Source organism: Dromiciops gliroides, chromosome 2, assembly GCF_019393635.1.
Source record: "Dromiciops gliroides isolate mDroGli1 chromosome 2, mDroGli1.pri, whole genome shotgun sequence".
Lineage (NCBI taxonomy): Eukaryota > Metazoa > Chordata > Mammalia > Microbiotheria > Microbiotheriidae > Dromiciops > Dromiciops gliroides.
The window spans coordinates 426,960,305-426,979,332 of NC_057862.1; the positions used below are offsets into that span (position 1 = coordinate 426,960,305).

At 37.8% G+C, this 19,028-nt stretch overlaps 1 protein-coding gene across 1 annotated transcript; it reads right to left on the bottom strand.

Annotated features, from left to right (window-relative positions):
* Positions 1–580: 580 nt before the first annotated feature.
* LOC122739027 (olfactory receptor 1-like) lies at positions 581–1,522 on the bottom strand. Its single transcript, XM_043980887.1, has one exon. It carries the CDS (start codon positions 1,520–1,522, stop codon positions 581–583), a length of 942 nt encoding a protein of 313 aa, XP_043836822.1.
* Positions 1,523–19,028: the final 17,506 nt, after the last annotated feature.

The following is a 19,028-nucleotide window of genomic DNA, read 5'->3' on the forward strand; positions in this document are numbered from 1 at the left end:
ATAAGCTTCTCTCAAAGAAGGGACTGCCAAATTTTCATGTCATACTTTTTTACCACCATCCTGCCTCTTGGTGGTTTTGTACATTCCTGTCATGTATTACAATGTTCACTTCTCTGTATTGAATGACTTCTTGCTTCCAGGAGTGTTCATCTAAAGACTGAATTAATCAAAGCTATCTTTTCCATCTTCTGATGTGGTCCCTAACCTCCTCCAAAGGGTCAGTCTGCTGTCAATCAACCCATCAGAACAATCATAGAACCTGTCACCTCAGCATGCAGAGATTCCTCACTTACCCTCAGATTGGACCATGGTGGTTTGTTTTTTTTTTGGTGGGGGGAAGAAAAGTAGTTTATCTCAGAGATGAAAATAGCTTCTGAGATACCCTTCCTCTGAAGTTGTCTTATAATGCTTGAATCATCTGCTGTTTGAGTCATTAAGGAAAGTATATACAGATTTCTGAAAGACACTCCACCAAAAATGGGTTGTATGACTGTCCAACCAAGACACCTTTAGTAACATGAATCATCAGAGTGAATGCTCTCCTACTGGTCCCTGGGTTTCTACTAGGGACTATGGAAGTTCACAAAGAGGGTATAATTCCTTTGCTGAGCAGCCTTCTCAGAGCCCCCTTTATGTCCTTGTTCCTCAGGCTGTAGATGAAGGGGTTCAGCATGGGTGTCACCACTGTGTACATCACTGATGCAATGGTTCCTGTTTCTGCTGAGTATGAGGATGAGGGCCGTAAATACACCAGAATGACAGTCCCATAGAAGAGAATGACAACTGAGAGGTGGGAGCCACAGGTGGAGAAGACTTTGTACTTCCCATCAACAGAAGGGACCCTGAAGATTGTGGAGATAATGTGGATATAGGAGAACAAAATGCAAGTGAATGGGACCAAACCAGCCAGGGCAGCATCAATGAACATCACCATTTGAAAGATGCTAGTGTTTGAACAGGACAGCTTAAGAAGGGGTAGGAGGTCACAGAAGAAGTGGGGGATCACATGGGATCCACAAAAGGGGAACTGAGCCATGAAGAGAGTGAGGGAGAGGGCAATGAGGTGGGAGCAGAGCCAGGACACAGTGACCAGCAGGACACAGCGTGCAGGGTTCATGACTGTGGTGTAGTGGAGAGGGAGGCAAATGGCCACATAGCGGTCATAGGCCATGGCAGCAAGGAGGAAATCATCCAGAAGAGCAAAGGTCATGAAGAAATACATCTGAGTGAGGCACCCAGCATAGGAGATGGTCTGGTGCTGGGTCCACATGTTCATTAGCATCTTGGGGACTGTGGTGGAAGTAAAACAGGTATCAATGAAGGAGAGATTGGCCAGGAAGAAATACATTGGGGAGTGGAGGTGGGAGCTGGAGGCAATGGCCAGTATGATGAGCAGGTTCCCCAACATAGTGACTAGGTACATGACCAGGAATAGCCCAAAGAGAATCAGCTGATGATCTGGCTGCTCAGAGAGTCCCAGGAGGAGGAATTCAGAGATGCCGGTTGTGTTTCCCCTTCCCATCACCTGAAAAAGACTGATGGGAGGGCAGTCTGGCTAAAATAGAAACCAAAAGATGATGGGAGGACTGCCACCTTCCATTTTGGTCTCTGGAGTGGTCACTGTGAGAATGGGACATAGTGCCAATATGTGTACTTAATGAGATAAGTTTTTGCACAAGTCTAAGATTCCCAGAATAATGTGAATTCTGATCATGATAATAAGAATATAACAAAAACCATATTTGTATCATATAGAAGAGTATGGGAGTATGGCATAGTGGATAGACAGCCTAATCTCAGATTCAGAAAGACTTAGGTTCAAATTCTAACTGTGATGCATACTAACTGTATGACCTTGAGCAAATCCCTTAACCTCTCTATTTCCTAGGCACCTCTCTAAGATTATAAGTTTCAGAATAGTTACTGCTTTGTATTATTGGCAGTGGAAGTCTCCTCACTGTGAGTCCCTTATACCAGTGGACTCATAGGTCTATACAAAACAAAGTATCCATAGTGCTTTATGGTTTATAAGGTGTTTTCCTCATAACACTACTATGCCAGTATAAATTTTTACAGATGAAGAAACTGAGGTGCTAAGAAACAGTCATGCTCCCAACACATAGCTTGTGTTAAAACCAAAACTCAAACCCTAACCCACTGGTTTTAAGTTCACTATTCTTTTATTTACACAATTCTTCTTTTTCAACAAAATCTGGATCTGTGATGTCACTGCTATAAGTTACCTCATAGTAAGGAAGATACCTCTACCCTATATTCTTCTGAAACTTCAGGTCTTAAACCGTTTCCTGGACACTAGATGTTAAGATATTGTCCTAGTTTACACAGTTAGTATTTGTCAGAGGCATGTCTTGTATTCATATTTCCCCTACTCTAAGGATCACTATTCATGCTGCCGAATGGCCTCTTTACACTGTCCTTCTGAATCTCAACTTCTTTTACCCTACTTGTGACATACCTCAAGACTATATAGTTTATAACCTGAAAGATCCACACTTACTTACTTCAACTCTGGAAATGATTTGTGATGCCCTTGGTGTGAGTCGTCCCTCCATTAGTGTGGTTCACAACTCCTTAGTGACTTAGTAGATGGCTTTTGAGAACTGCTATGGGAAAAAAAAAGCATCTTTCAATTAATCTAGTGACAATTCTCTTTGATGCTCCTCACCTCAGTGTCTGGGAGGCTCCAAAAGAAAGTGTGGGAGAGAAGAGATTTTAGGCAGCCTACCACACTGAAGGTCTGTAGAGTTCTTGTGCTGACTTCATTGCTGTATGCATGTGAAACCTGTACAGTACATCAGTGCCAGGCCAGGAAATGGAACTGCTTCTATTTGAATCATCTTAAGAAGATTCTGAAGATCACCTTGCAGGATAAGGTACTCAGACACAGGTCTTTTCTCAAACTAAACTGCCAAGCATTCAAACTCTACTGCAGAGGGACGGCTAGGTGGCGCAGTGGATAGAGCACCGACCCTGGAGTCAGGAGTACCTGAGTTCAAATCCAGCCTCAGACACTTAACACTTACTAGCTGTGTGACCCTGGGCAAGTCACTTAACCCCAATTGCCTCACTAAAAAAAACCCAAAAAAACAAACTACTGCAGAGAGCATAACTCCAATGGCTTGGCCATGCTATTTGAATGCCCAATGTATGCTTGCCTAAAAGACTATTTTAGGGAGAACTCATGCAAGGAAGTCACTCACATGGTAGTCAGAAGAAGTGATACAAGGACATTCTCAAGGTCTCTCTGAAGAATTTTGGTATTGATTTTGTGACATGGGAGATACTGGAAAAGGACCACCCAGCATGATGTGTCCACATCAAAGAAGGGGCTATGTTCTATGAATGAAGCAAAATTGTAGTAGCTCAAAATAAATGTGAGTTATGTAGAATTAGACATCTCCACTCCAAATGTTCTTATGGACTATCTGTGCCTGACCTAACTAGAGACTTCTGAGCTCTATTCTTTGTCAGGTATGAGGTACTATATAAATGTTATCTATTACTGTTGTTGCAATAATCAACCTCATGGGTTTATTGTAAGGAAATCTCTCTTTAAAATACTATATAAATGTAGTTTACTATAAAAAAAAAAAAGATGAGACATGAGCTCATATTGGTCTGATCAGCCACGGTGGGACACACTGTACCTTGGCCCCAACATAGTGATATCATTTTGGTCCTCTTTGAGAACAAAGGACCACAGCCAAGCTGCCCTTAGAGAGAAAACAGTATGCCTTACCCAGGGTTCACAAGTCCATTCTAGCTTTGCAGAACCTGTGAGAGCCCGCACCATTCCAGTATAGACATTTAGAAGTAAGGGATACTTTCATGCTAAATCGGGCATTGTTGATAAACTAGAACTTTAGAGAAATTGACCTTGATATTAGAATATTGAGTCAAACACCTAACCTTCTTTTGTGATTGGGTTGCACTAAGTCTGGTGAGGAAAGAGGGACCAATACCATACACCATAGTGTTGTTGTTTGTCTTTCTTTCTAGAAGAGGACCAATGACATAGGGAGGGTGATGTCTTGCAAGTGAATTGCATTTAAATGAGGCAGAGCTGTGCAAAATCACTCACTCCTCCAGGATCATTTGAGTCCAGTGGAAAGATGTAGGTCAGGATGACTGGAGATGACAACAGATACAGTGGGAGACCTTGACCTTTTTAAGCTAAGACCTTTCTCGGATCTCAGTTTGTCTGAAGCAACACCCATTCAGTGATTTAAGGCTAGGTGATAAATGAGGCAAAAGATGGTTTAGTTTGCCTACTAAAAAAAAAAGAAAAAAAGAAACTGGGAGGGGAAGACCCTGTTCTGGTCAGAACAGAAAGAATTGCTATTTACACTTATTCTGACCCATCAAAAGCCAAACAATGACCAAGGGAGGCTTAGGCTGGGACCTATTGGCCAATCATGAGAGCCAAAGTGATTTGGGTTTAAGGCAGGGTCAAGTAAAACTATTTGAATCTCAGTGGACTTTATCAAAGCCTGATTTTCCATACTAACATATACCATTCACTTAATAAAAGTTTTTTTTTCATTCATTTACTCATTAATTAACATACTCTCAAGCTTCCTGAGAAACCAGAGATGGTGAGGAAAAGGCCCACAATCAGGGAATCTCCCTGTGATTGAAGTGAGATCATTCCTTTATTAGATTTTGGGGAAGAGTGAACCTGAATAAGCTAAGCAGGTGAGACAAGTTTTGGGGGATGGATTGGATCCTGGTCCCTCTTCCCTGGCCTTCATCAGGTTAGGGTGGTATTTGGGTTATTATTCATATTAATTAATATTTAACCATTCAGAACTGGCCCTTGAGGTAGTATGTGGGTTGTACAGTCTTTTCCTCAATAATCATAGCAGCCAGGATATAATTGACATTAAGAGAGAAAGGAGATATGGAAGCTCTGTGAATGTCTAAGTGAGTTTTACCCACCCCACCTCCAGCAGCCCAGTCCTTACTTTGCTTTTCTAAGTTGATCTCAGCTTACCATCACTGTGGGCACTGTCTGTGCTGTCCTCATCACTCCTATGGGTAATGGAAAATTCACAGCAGAGAAGTGATTGAAGATGAGAGACCAGCCTTCCATCTAGCAGAGAAGGCAGAGAGGGCAGGACTAGGAAAACTGGGGAGCAGGCACCTGGATCCAGGAACAGCTTTGAGCTTTTCACATTTTGTTGATTTCAGTTGATTAGGAACCCTTGGAGACACATTCCCCAGCTTCCTCATTAGAGGCCAAAGCAATTATCTGACCTCCAATCTATGCCTCTTAGGCACTGGGGCCTGAAGTCCTTGAAGTATGTGGGACTCCACCCTCTTGGAATGACCAGTCCTGGGAGCAGGGAAAGGAGTTGCTGCCAAGCTCATTGTCAACCCCTGCCTTCAGTCCTGAGCCAAAAATTCTCTAGAAACAAATTGAAGAGAATAAGAGTAATGGAAGATATTTCAGGAGAGACAGATTTTTGGTTCTCTATTAGAAAGAGTCTCCACCTCCAACATTTAGTTATTTAAAAGTGAAAAAGTCTGATTCACGAAATAGTGAGTTCTCCATAAACTAGGGAATCTTCAGGTAGAGAATACATGACCACTTGTCAGTGGAGCTACAGAAGATCTTCTGAGTTCCCTTCCATTTCCGGGATTCTGTGACAACATATGCCTTCCTAACAGGCCAAGAGGTCCTTAGCAAGGACATCCATCAAGCAGTTAAAAAGGATGAGTAAGAGAAAAAGAAAATTTCGAAATGCCTGCCTTCAAATAACCAAAGTATTATCAGATATAAAAGGGATCATAATTTTCTTGTGTAGCAAAAAGAGCAGAATTGAGGATGGGTAATGTTAGAGGTGGTCAGATTTTGGGCAAAAAATAAGAACTCACTCTAAAGCAATTAGTTATCTGAAAAATAGCATCCTCTGCTTTCTGTGGTGATGAGTACCCTATCCATAGAAGGATTTAAGCAGAGATCATCCACCAGGGGTATCATTGAACCTGCTATGACGTATTGGAAAGATTAGTGAATGTAGAGTCAGAAGACCCAAGTTCAAATCCTGACCCTACATACGTAATGGTTGTTCAGTCATTTTTCAATTGTATCTAACTCTTCCTGGCCCCATTTGGGGTTTTCTTGGCAGAGATAATGGAATGGTTTGCCATTTCCTTTGCCAGGTCATTTTACAAATGAGGAAACTCATTTGTAAACAGGGTTAAGTGATTTGCCTGGGGTAATATAGCTAGTAAGTATCTGAGGCTGGATTTAAACTCAGGTCTTTCTAACTCCAGGCTCAGTACCCTATCTACTGTGCCACCTAACTGCTGCCTATGAGTGTGAACTTGAGCAAGTACCTTAACTTTTTTTTTCTGTTTCTGTTTCTGTTTTGGTTTTTTGATGGGGCAATGAGGGTTAAGATTCTTGCCCAGGGTCACACAGCTAGTAAGTGTCATGTGTCTGAGGCTGGATTTGAACTCAGGTGGTCCTGAATCCAGGGCCAATGCTTTATCCACTGTGCCACCTAGCTACCCCCAACATTTTAATTTATACTTTTGAGTTCCAAATTTTATCCCTCTTTCCCCTCCTCTCAGAGACAGTAAGTAATCATATATGTTATACATGTGCAGTTATGTAAAACATTACCATGTTAGTAATTTTATACAAGAACACTTGGATAAAAGAAAAAAATTGTAAGAAAGTGAAAAATAGCATGCTTCAGCCTGTGTTCAATCAAAATTAGTTCTTTCTCTGGAGGTGTATAATATGTTTCATCATTGGTCCTTTGGGATTGTCTTAGATCATTGTATAGTCATTCACAGTTCTTCATCAAACAATATTGCTGTCTCTGTGCAAAATGTTCTCTTGGTTCTGGTCACTTCACTAAACATCAGTTCATACAAGTCTTTCCAGGCCTTTCTGAAATCATCCTGCTTATCATTTCCTGTAACACAATAATATTCCATCACCATTATATACCATAGCTTGTTTGGTCATTCCCCATTTCATGGGCATTCATTTGATTTCCAATTCTTAGCCACTACAAAAAGAGCTGTTATAAATATTTTTATACAAATGGGTAATTTTCCCTTTTTTAGATGTCTTTGGGATATAAAGTTAGCAGTGGTGTTGCTGGATCAAAGGGTATGCACAATTCTATAGCCTTTTCAGACTAGTTTCAAATTGCTCTCCAGAATGGTTGGATCTTTTCACAACTCCATCGACAGTGGATTAGCATCTAAGTTTTCCCACATCCCTTCCAACATCCAATATTTTCCTTTTTTGTTATATTTACCACTCTAATAGTTGTGAGGTAATACCTCAGATTTGTTTTAATTTGCTCTGATGAAGAGCATTTTTTTATATTATTATAGATAGCTTTGATTTCTTTTTCTGAAAACTGCCTGTTCATATCCTTTGACCATTTATTCAATTGGGGAATGATTTGTATTTTTATAAATTTGACTAGGTTCTCTATATTGAGAAATGAGGCCTTTATCAGACATACTTGTTTCAAAAATTCTTTCCCAGTTTTCTGCTTCCCTTATAATCTTGGTTACATTAGTTTTGTTTGTGCAAAAACTTTTAAATTTTATAAAATTTAAATGATCTATTTTACATTTTGTCTTGCTTGCTATATTTTCTTTGGTCCTGAATTCTTCCTCTACCCATAAATCTGACAGATAAACAATTCCATGCTGTCTTAATTTGCTTATGGTATCATCCTTGATGTGTAAATCATGTACTCATTTTAACCTTATTTTAGTATATTGGTCTATGCCTAGTTTTTGCCATACTGTTTTCCAGTTTTCCCAGAAGTTTTTGTCAAATAATGAGTTTTTGTTCCCAAAACTTGGATCTTTGGGTTTATCATATACTAGATTTTATCATAGTCATTTAGTATATTGTAATTTCTACCTATTCTATTCCTCTGATCTACCTTTCTATTTCTTAGCCAGAACCAGATTGTTTTGATAATAACTGCTTTATAAGACAGTTTGAGATCTGGTACTGCTAGACTATTTGCTTTTTGTAATTTTTCATTGATTCCTATAATATCCTTGAGCTTTTGTTTTTCCAGATGAATTTTGTAATTATTTTATCTAGATCTATAAAATATTTTTGATAGTTTGATTGGTATAGCACTAAATAAATAAATGAACTTTGGTAGGATTGTCATTTTTATTATATTGCCTCAGCCTACCCATGAGCAATTAATATTTTTCCAATTGTTTAGATCTGATTTTATTTGTGTGAAGTGTTTTATAGTTCTGGTCATATAGTCCCTGGATTTGTCTTGGCTGATAGACTCCCAAGTATTTTATATTGTCCCATAGTTATTTTAAATAGAATTTCTCTTTCTATTAGTTGTTGCCAGATTTTGTTGGTAATATATAGAAATGCTGATGATTTATGTGGGTTTATTTTGTAACCTGCAACTTTGCTAAAGTTGTTAATATCTTCAAGTAGCTTTTTAGTTGATTCTCAAGGATTTTCTATGTATAACATCATATCGTCTGCAAAGAGTGATTCTAATTTCTTTAATTTCTTTTACTTCTCTTATTGCTACAGCTAACATTCCTAATAAAACAATTGTTTTAAGTAATTAAACAATAGAACTGATAATGGGCACCCTTGCTTTACTCCTTATTGTATTGTAAAGGCTTCTAGCTTATCCCCATTACAGATAATGCTTGCTGATAGTTTGAGAGAAATATTACTTGTCATTTTAAGGTAAGCTCCTTTTATTCCTACGTGCTCTAGTGTTTTTTGTTGTTGTATTTATTTTTGTTTTTTGCGGGACAATGGGGGTTAAGTGACTTGCCCAGGGTCACACAGCTAGTAAGTGTTAAGTGTCTGAGGCTGGATCTGAACTCAGGTACTCCTGAATCCAGGGCCGGTGCTTTACCACTGTGCCATCTAGCCACACCTGCTCTAGTGTTTTTAATAGAAATGGGTGCTGTATTTTGCTATTAAAAAATTTAAAAATAGTAATGGGTACTGTATTTTGTCAAAGGCCTTTTCCACATCTATTGAAATAATCACATGATTTTTGTTGGTTTTGTTACTGATATAGTCAATTATAATGATAGTTTTCCTAATATTGAACCAGTCCTGAATTCCTGTTATAGATCCCACATGGCCATAGTGTATGATCCTTGTGATGTATTGCTATAGTCTTTTTGCTAGTATTTTATTTAAAATTTTTCTATTATTTTCTTTCCTGTTTTGGCTCTTCATGGTTTGGGTATCAGCACCATACTTGTCTCATAAAAGCAATTTGGTAGGAATCTTTCACTTATTTTTTCAAATAATTTATATACGATTGTGATTAATTGTTCTTTAATGTTAGGTAGAATTCATTTGTAAATGCATGTGTTCCTGGGGATTTTTTTTTAGGAGCTTCATTGGTGGCTTGTTAAATTTCTTTTCCTAAAATTGGATTATTTAAATATTTTATTTCTTTTTCTGTTAATCAGGGAAATTTATATTTTTGTAGATATTCATCCATTTCATCTAGATTGTCAAATTTATTGGCATATAATTGGGCAAAATAATTCCTAATAATTGTCTTAATTTCCTTTCCTTGGTGGTGAATTCACCACTTTCATTTTTGATAATTTGGTTTTCTTCTTTCCTTTTTTGATCAAATTAACCAATGGTTTATCTATGTTATTGGTTTTTGTACTAAAACCAGCTTCAAGTTTTATTTATTAATTCAATGGTTTTCTTACTTTTAATCTTATTAATCTCTCCTTTGATTTTAGGGATTTCCAATTTTATGTTTAGTTGGGGAGTTTAAATTTGTTCATTTTCTCATTTTTTTAGTTGTATGCCCAATTCATTAATCTGCTTTTTCTATATTTTATTGATGTAAGCAGTTAGGGATATAAATTTTCCCCATAGCACCTCTTTGGCTGCATCCCATTAATTCTGATATTTTGTCTCATCATTGTCATTTTCTTTAGTGAATCAAGTGTTTCTATGATTTGTCCTTTTTTTTCTTTCTATGATTTGTTCTTTGGCCCACTTGTTTTTTAGGATCAGATTATTTAATTTCCAATTTATTTTTCATCTCTCTTTCAATTGTTCATTATTGAATATGTTTATCATAAAAGTATTTTATTATTTTCCAGTTACATGTAAAGATAGTTTTCAACATTTGTTTTCATAGGATTTTTAATTCCAAATTTTTCTCCCACTCTCCCTTCCTTTCCTTCTCCCCAAGACAGAAAGCAATCTGATATAGGTTATATATGTACAATCACGTTAAAGATTTCTGCATTAGTTATATTGTGAAAGAAGAATCAGAACACAAGGGAAAAACCTCAAAAAAGAAAAAAAACCCCAGTCCAAAAGTAGACACAGTATGGTTCAATCTGCATTCAGAATCCACAGTTTTTTGTTTTTTTTGTTTTTGTTTTTTGCTGGGCAATGGGGGTTAAGTGACTTGCCTAGGGTCACACAGCTAGTAAGTGTTAAGTGTCTGAGGCTGGATTTGAACTCAGGTCCTCCTGAATCCAAGGCTGTTGCTCTATCCACTGAGCCACCTAGCTGCCCCCACAGTTCTTTTTCTTGGATATGGAGAACATTTTCTATCATGAATTCTTTGAAATTGTTTAGGATCATTGCACTGCTGAGAAGAGTCAAGTCTATCACAGTTGATCATCACACAATGTTGCTGCTACTGTGTACAGTGTTTTTCTGGTTCTGCTCATCTCATTCAGCATCAGTTCATGTAAATCCTTCCAGGTTGCTCTGAAATTCTCCTGCTCCTCCTTTCTTACAGTACAATAGTATTCCATTACATTCATATACCACAACTTGTTTAGCCATTCCCCAATTGATGGGCATTGCCTTGATTTCCTATTCTTTGCCACGACAAAAAGAAAACTGCTATAAATATTTTTATACATGTGGGTCCTTTCCATTTTTTATGATCTCTTTGGGATAAAGACCTAGTACTGGTATTATTGGATCAAAGGGTATGCACAGTCCTATAGCTCTTTGGACATAGTTCCAAATTGCTTTCCAAAATGGTTGGATCAGTTCACAGCTCCACCAACAATGCATTAGTATTCCAATTTCCCACAGCTTCTCCAACATTTATTATTTTCCTTTTTTGTCATATTAGCCATTCTGACAGGTGTGAGGTGGTACCTCAGAGTTGTTTTAATTTGCATTTCTCTGATCAATAGTAATTTAGAGCATTTTTTCATATGGCAGTAGATAGCTTTGATTTCATCTGACAACTGCCTGTTCATATCCTTTGACCATTTCTCACTTGGGGAATGACTTTCATTCTTATAGATTTGATTTAGTTCACACAGCTAGTAATTGTTAAGTGTCTGAGGCCGGATTTGAACTCAGGTCTTTCTGAATCCAGGGCCAGTGCTCTATCCACTGTGCCACCTAGCTGCCCCCAGTTCCCTATATATTTTATAAATAAGACCTTTATCAGAAATACTGGCTGTAAAAATTTGTTTCCTAGCTTTCTGCCTCCCTTCTAATTTTGGCTGCATTGCTTCTGTTTGTACAAAACCTTTTTAATTTAATGTAATCAAAATCATCCATTTTGCATTTCATAATATTTTCTATCTCTTGTTTGGACATAATTTGTTTTCCTCTTCATAGATCTGAGAGGTAAACTACTCCTTTCTCTCCTAATTTGCCTATGGTATCATCCTTTATGTCTAAATCATGTACCCATTTTGACCTTATTTTGGTATATGTTTTAAGATGTTGGTCTATGCCTAGTTTCTGCCAAACTATCTTCCAATTTTCCCAGAAGTTTGAATGTAATTTTTATTGCATTATGATCTGAAAAGGATGTGTTTACTATTTCTGTTTTTCTGAATCTTGTTGTAAAGGTTTTATGCCCTAATACATGGTCAATTTTTGCGTGTTCCATGTATTGCTGAGAAGGTATATTCCTTTCTATTCTCATTTAGTGTTCTCCACAGATCTATTATATCTAACTTTTTCAGAATTTTATTCATTTTATTACCTTCTTTCTTGTTTATTTTTGGTTAGATTTATCAATTTCTGAGAGGGGAATGTTAAGATCCCCCACTAGGATAGTTTTATTATCTATTTCCTCCTGTAACTCATTCAAATTCTTCAAAAATTTAGATGCTATGCTATTTGGTGCATATATGTTAAATATTGATATGACTTCATTGTCTATGGTACCTTTCAGCAAGATTTAGTTTCCTTCTTTATCTCTCTCTTTTTTTTTTTCAGGGCAATGAGGGTTAAGTGACTTGCCCAGGGTCACACAGCTAGTTAAGTGTCAAGTGTCTGAGGCTGGATTTGAACTCAGGTACTCCTGAATCCAGGGCTAGTGCTTTATCCACTGCGCCAACTAGCTGCCCCATCTTTATCTCTTTTGACTAGATCTATTTTTGCTTTGTCTGAAATCATGATTGCTACCCTTGCTTTCTTTGCTTCAGCCCCTTAAGTTTACCCTGTGTGTATCTCTATGCTTCAAATATGTTTCTTTTAAACAACATATTGTAGGATTTTGGTTTTTAATACATTCTGCAACCCACTTCCATTTAAGGGGTAAGTTCATCCCATTCACTGTTTATTTTCCTCCATGCTATCTTGCACCTATTTATCCCCCCAACTCTTACCCACACCCTTTCTCTCCTGTTTTCCCCAATATCCCGTCCCTTATATCAGTCTCCCCTACCTCTTCCACTATACAAGTCCCTTTTTTAAACTTCCTTATAGGGTAAGATAGATTTCTAAATCCAACTGAGTGTGTATGTTATTCCCTCTTTGAGCCAACTTTGATGAGAGTAAGGTTTAATCCACCCCCTGTCTTCCCCTCCACTATGATAGTTCTTTTTATGTCTTTTTTTTTTTGGTGTGGGACAATTTACTCCATTTAAGTACCTCCTTCTTCTTCCATGAAATTTCTTTCTTACCCCTTTATTTTGTTTTTTTGGGGGGTGTCATTCCATCAATGTTACCTTATAACAACATCCTTTGTGTATATATACTATTTATTATTTTTATAATAAAGTTGTTAAGACTTACAAATTTTATAATCCCTTTAATGTTACCTTATAACTATATCCTCTGTCTACATACACTCCTTCTAATTCCTCTTATAATAAAGTTGTTAAGACTTAACAGATACTATCTTTTCATATAGAAATATAAACATTTTAACCTTATTGAATTTCTTACAGTTTTTCTTTGATCTAAGAGAGACAGTCAGATGACCATCTTTTTATTAATAACCTTCTTACCTTAATAAAATGATTAAATTACCCAGAAAGTATGTCTCTCAAACCTTTTAAATCATCACACCTGGGGTAAGAGATTAGTACTTCTCTCACTTATTAGTTTTGATCTTGAGTAAGCCATTTCCTCCCACTTTGTACTTCAGTTTCTTTATATAGAAAATCTAGATCATAGGATTTAGAATTAGAAGGGACCTACCTGGTCACTGGGGTTATAAATAGAAAAGTGAGGCAGTCTCTGTCCTCTAGGAATTTATATCCTAATGAGGGAGGGGGATACACCATGTTGATGGATAAATAGATATAGAATATATATGAAATAAATTAAAAAGTGATTGGAGTGTGACACTAACAAGTGGAAGAATCAGAAAAAAATCCTCTTGAAAGAGACAGCACTTGGGTTAATCTTTGAAGGAGAAGCTAGAGCCCAAAGGCAGAGGTGAGGAGGTAAAGCAGTACAAGCATGGAGGTGGGGGATGAAATGTTGTGTATGGGAAATATCCTGTAGGCCAGTTTGGCTGGAACATAGAATAGTTAGAGGTGGAGGAGTGTATAATCACCTTGGAAGGATACACTGTAGACAGGTTGTGAAGGACTTAAAAATGCCAGGTCAAAGGGAGCCTTTGAAGATTGTGAAGGCACTGAAGGGAGTGCTGTGGTCAGGGAAATGCTTTGGAAATATCAGTTTGGCAGCTATATATAGGATGCATTAGAGAAGGAATTATTATTGCTTGTCATTGTTTCTTCCTCCCTTCACTGCTATGCAAATGTATTTATCCAGGTGGGATTAGATTACAGTCCACTTTTAGAAGGGAGAGGAAGTCAGCTAAGGTCAGTCTTAAGGGAGAGTGTGAAGGAGGGAAAAGAGCAGTCTTTGAAGGAAAGGTCTTCTCAAAATTATAGATTCTAATTAAGGAGTGGCTATTGTAACTCCTGGCTGCCTCGCCAATCTGTAAGGGGGTTTTTAAAAGATCCCCCAGGTTTGTTAAGCCCTGTAGGGGCCACCAATCTGTAAGGGCCAAATTTAATATGGGAAGAGCTGCCCCCTCCCCAACTGTTCCTCCCAGTCGAAGAAATGAGATTAAAAAGCCGCCTTTCAAATAAAAGAATAAAAACAGGGTTTATTAATGAGAACCAATTTAGAAATAAGGACAAAGAAAAGTAGGACATACGACCTGTAAACTTGCCCACCAGACTCTCTCTATCTTGCTGTGCATTTGTCTTTAACTTTCTCTCTTGCCTCCGTGAATTTTTCTCTCTCCCTCCTTTCTCATCTTCTCCTTCTCCTTCTAGTCTCCTCGTCTCCACTTTCCATGTCCTCTTCCCTCTTCTCTACCCCCCAGAATAAAAAACAACAACACTTCTCTCACAGGAAACCTGGGCCGACCACCCACACACCCCAAACTAATTTGCTGACATTCCTAGGGGTGGTGTCCAAGGCTGGCCGGGGCACAGGGTTTCCTTGCATACCCCAGCTTGGCTGGAGGGAGCCAGTGCTCAGGTTTTCCGTGCATATCCCCTCTGGGCAGAGGGAGCTGAGTAGGGTGTACCTGAGCTGAAGAAGCTGTGTGGGGCGTGCTTGAGGCTTACATGCCCAGGGCAGAGGGAGCTGGGCAGGGTGTGCCCGAGGCTTTCTAATTTTAGCCAAAGATGGGAACTCAAATCACAATAAATTCTTACACTATACTATGTTATCTTTGTTGGTGTTTTTTTTTTTTTTTAATGAGGCAGTTGGGGTTAAGTGACTTGCTCAAGGTCACACAGCTAGTAAGTGTCAAGTGTCTGAGGCAGGATTTGAACTCAGGTCCTCCTGACTCCAGGGCTGGTGCTCTATCCATTGTGCCACCTAGTTGCCACAACACTATGTTATCTTAATGCAGAGGTGTCAAACAGGTGCTGGCAACACTCCTGAGAGCAGCCTGAACCAGATTAAAATGTAATGGGGAGGGGCAGCTAGGTGGCACAGTGGATAGAGCACCAGCCCTGGATTCAGGAGGACCTGAGTTCAAATCCAGCCTCAGACACTCAACACTTAGTAGCTGTTTGACCCTGGGCAAGTCCCTAAACCCTAATTGCCTCACCAAAAAAACCCCAAACAAAACGTAATGGGGAAATGTTTAACAAAATAAATAAAAATACAATAGAAGATAGATAATGTCAATATGTGGTTTTCTAAATCAATGTGTAGCCTACAGGAATCCTTATATCTGGTTTAATGATCACTGTTTCTATGCATGTTTGACACCACTTAGTGGATCATATTTGAAGAACTAGGCTTGAGTCCAATTTTCTAATATTTCCTAGCAATGTATCTTACCTATAGGCATATACACATTTATTTTTAATTTTTTTAGAGTTTATTTTTTAACATTCACTTTTCATATAAAATTTTGAGTTCTAAATTTTCTCCCTCCCCACCAAGATGGTAAGCAATTTGATAAAAGTTATATATGTGTGATCATGTAAAACATATCCAGATTAGTCATGCTGTGAAAGAAGAAATGGAACAAAAGGAAAAAAAATCATGAAAAAAAATGAAGAAAGTGAAGATAGTATGCTTTGATCTGTATTCAGACACCATCAGTTCTTTCTCTGGATGTGGGTAGCATTTTCCATCCTGGATCATTGTATTGTTGAGAAAAACTAAATCAATCATAGTTGATCATCACACAATGTTGCTGATACCATGTAGTGTTCTCTGGTTCTGCTCACTTCACTCAGCATCAGTGCATGTAAGTCTTTCCAGGTTTTTTGAAATCTACCTGCTCATCATTTCTTATAGAACAATAGTATTCCATTACATTCATATACCACAATTTGTTCAGCCATTCTCCAATTGATGGGCATACCCTCAATTTCCAATTTTTATGCCACAATAGAAGAGCTGCTATAAATATTTTTGTACATGTAGGTCTTTTTCCTTTTTATGATCTCTTTGGGATCATATATAATTTTACATATATTTTGTTTACATTTTTATAGGTACATGATATATCTACTTAGAGAATGCATGCTACAAGTATTGTCTTATTATTGCTTTTGTATCCTAAGGGCCCAGAACATCTGGCATATAGTAGGCACCAAATAAATATTTGTTAATTCATTCACTGTGGGATTATGAGCAAGTCCTCAGTTTCCATACTGTAAAATGAACATAATACTGATATTACCTATGCTTCATAGAACTATTGTGAGGGAAATGCTTTGTAAACCTTTAGATGTTAAGTAAATATGAACTATTATTGTTATTGACATCACCATCACCATCATCCTATTCCAGTCTTTTTTGGTGGAGTTCAGATAAATATGGCAGAGGGATTGCACAGATGGATAAAATGACTGGATTTTACAACTGAATAAGAGTATTGTGATATAAGCTCATCTTCTGTAGGTTCACTGAAAATATTCTTGGGACAACTCTGTTAGCAGATAAGATGATAGGGATGCTGTGTACCTCATCCTATTTCCATGTGATTTTGATTTCTTCTGTTGGTCCATTTTGAACACTTTTTGTTCCATGTAATTTGGAGATTATGAGTATTTGGTATGATGAGATTTATTAAAAACTTTCTTAATTTTTTATGTATGAATATTATGTCTGAAAGATCATGAATATTTTACTCTGTAATAATAGGCCAGTTCCAATGCAATTTATTTGTGGAGTTCTCCATGATTTTGAGATCTATTTTTGTAGTATAGAAATTTGTTAGTTTTATAAACATAGTTTATGAATACATTGATTTATAATTTTAGCCAACAAGCTCGGTTTTCAGTAAATGTTCATTTTTTTTCAGCCTACAGTGCTGTGTTGCAGTTTCTACTATTTTCTTACACAATCCACATTTATCAATGCATCTGGTCTTCTTAAGGATAACTTATTTGTAATTTTGGGTGCTCATGACTTGATCCCAAATTGTTCTCATATACCTTTATTTCTATGAACATATCTGCATAACTCAATTAGGGTTATGCTTCCTCCTCCTCCCATCACTTACTTCTCTTCCTCCTCCTCCTCCTACTTCTACTAGTAGTAGTTCTACTGCTACTACTACTTCTATTGCTACTAGTACTATTACTACTATTACTACTATTACTACTACTACTACTACTGCTGTTGCTGTTGCTGCTGCTGCTGCTGCTGCTGCCACTGCTGCCATTACTACTAATATCCCTCCTCCTCCTCCTTTTACTATTAGGTGGGCAGTGTGGTGTAGTGGATGGAGAACTGGACTCAGAGATAGGAAGACCTGAGTACAAATCCCCTCTCTGAAAAATACTAGTTGTATGACCCTGAGCAAGTTACCTTAAGCTGTCATAACACTAAGCAGAATACTAAGGCACTATACATTGTAGAGAAGATACTTATTAGCATTGGGAGAGGGAATTTCCTCATCTGAGAATACCATATAGTAATGGTGATTTGTCAAGTTCCTGTCCTCTAGCCTCGTGTGAGCATTAGAAAATAATATGTTCAAAAGAGAATTCATTATCTTTTCCCCAACCCGCTCTTCCCCCATTCCTACTGTCCAAATTACTTTAGAAGATAACACCATCCTCCTATTCCTCAGGCTTGCCATGTAGGAGTCATCCCTCACTTCCATATCCAAGCTGTTGCCAAGGCCTGTCAATTTCATCTTTACAACATCTCTAAAACATTCTTCCTTCTCTTTGATTATTGCAATAACCTAGTAAGGGGTCGACCTGCCTCAAGTCTCTCCCCACTCCAATACATTCTCCATTCAACCACTAAAGTGGGTTTTTCTAAAATGCAGTTCTGGGCAGCTAGGTGGCGCAGTGGATAAAGCAACAGCCCTGGATTCAGGAGGACCTGAGTTCAAATCCCACCTCAAAGATTTGACACTTACTAGCTGTGTGACCCTGGGCAAGTCACTTAACCCTCATCGCCCTACAAAAAACCAAACAAACAAAACCCAAAAAACCGAAGACCTGTATAGAAAGCCTTTGTAAGGTATATGGGATATATAAAATGCGGTTCTGATCATGTCACTCGCTTCTCAATAAATCCCAGTGGCTTCCTCTTGCCTCCAGAAGCAAATACAGAATTGTCTGTTTGGCATTCTGTTAAAAGTTTTATTTCTCATTTCATATTTTTCATAGCTTTTATCTCAGTCCTTTTATACAGATTATATTGTCTTGTATTTTTTAATATATATATATATATATATACACACTGTGGTAAAATATGAAAGTTTTTAACAGTCGGTTAGGATAACTGAAAGACGCCAGTTTTTCAAGGACCACCCTTTTGGGGAGGAGATGAACAGTCCGCCTGCTGCGCATGTCAGACTGCCTGCCGGGCTCTTGACTTCCGGGGTGGAGAGAACGGGAGTAAGCCTTTTTGCCTGCTTGGCGGGACTCCTGACGGTGCGGCACAGACGGTCTCCCTCTCTCCAAAGGTGGCCTTTTCGGTTTGGTGAGTTTTTATAAGGAATATAGACTAAGCCTAGACTTAAGACGATTTGTATTGTATTTCTATTTTCCTATCCTTCTAATCAACATTACCTTGTGACTATATACAATAAAGGCTCTATCTAGAAAACCAGAAGCTTCTTCCATTTACTAGTCTGGGAGATAAATTAAGGGAAAAGTTAAGTAGGGGAGATTTATGATCTAATATCCAATTTTAAATCTCACAACACACACACACACACACACACACACACACACACACACATATATATATATATATATATATATATATATATATATATATATATATATAAAGACAGGAACTGTCTTAATGCCAC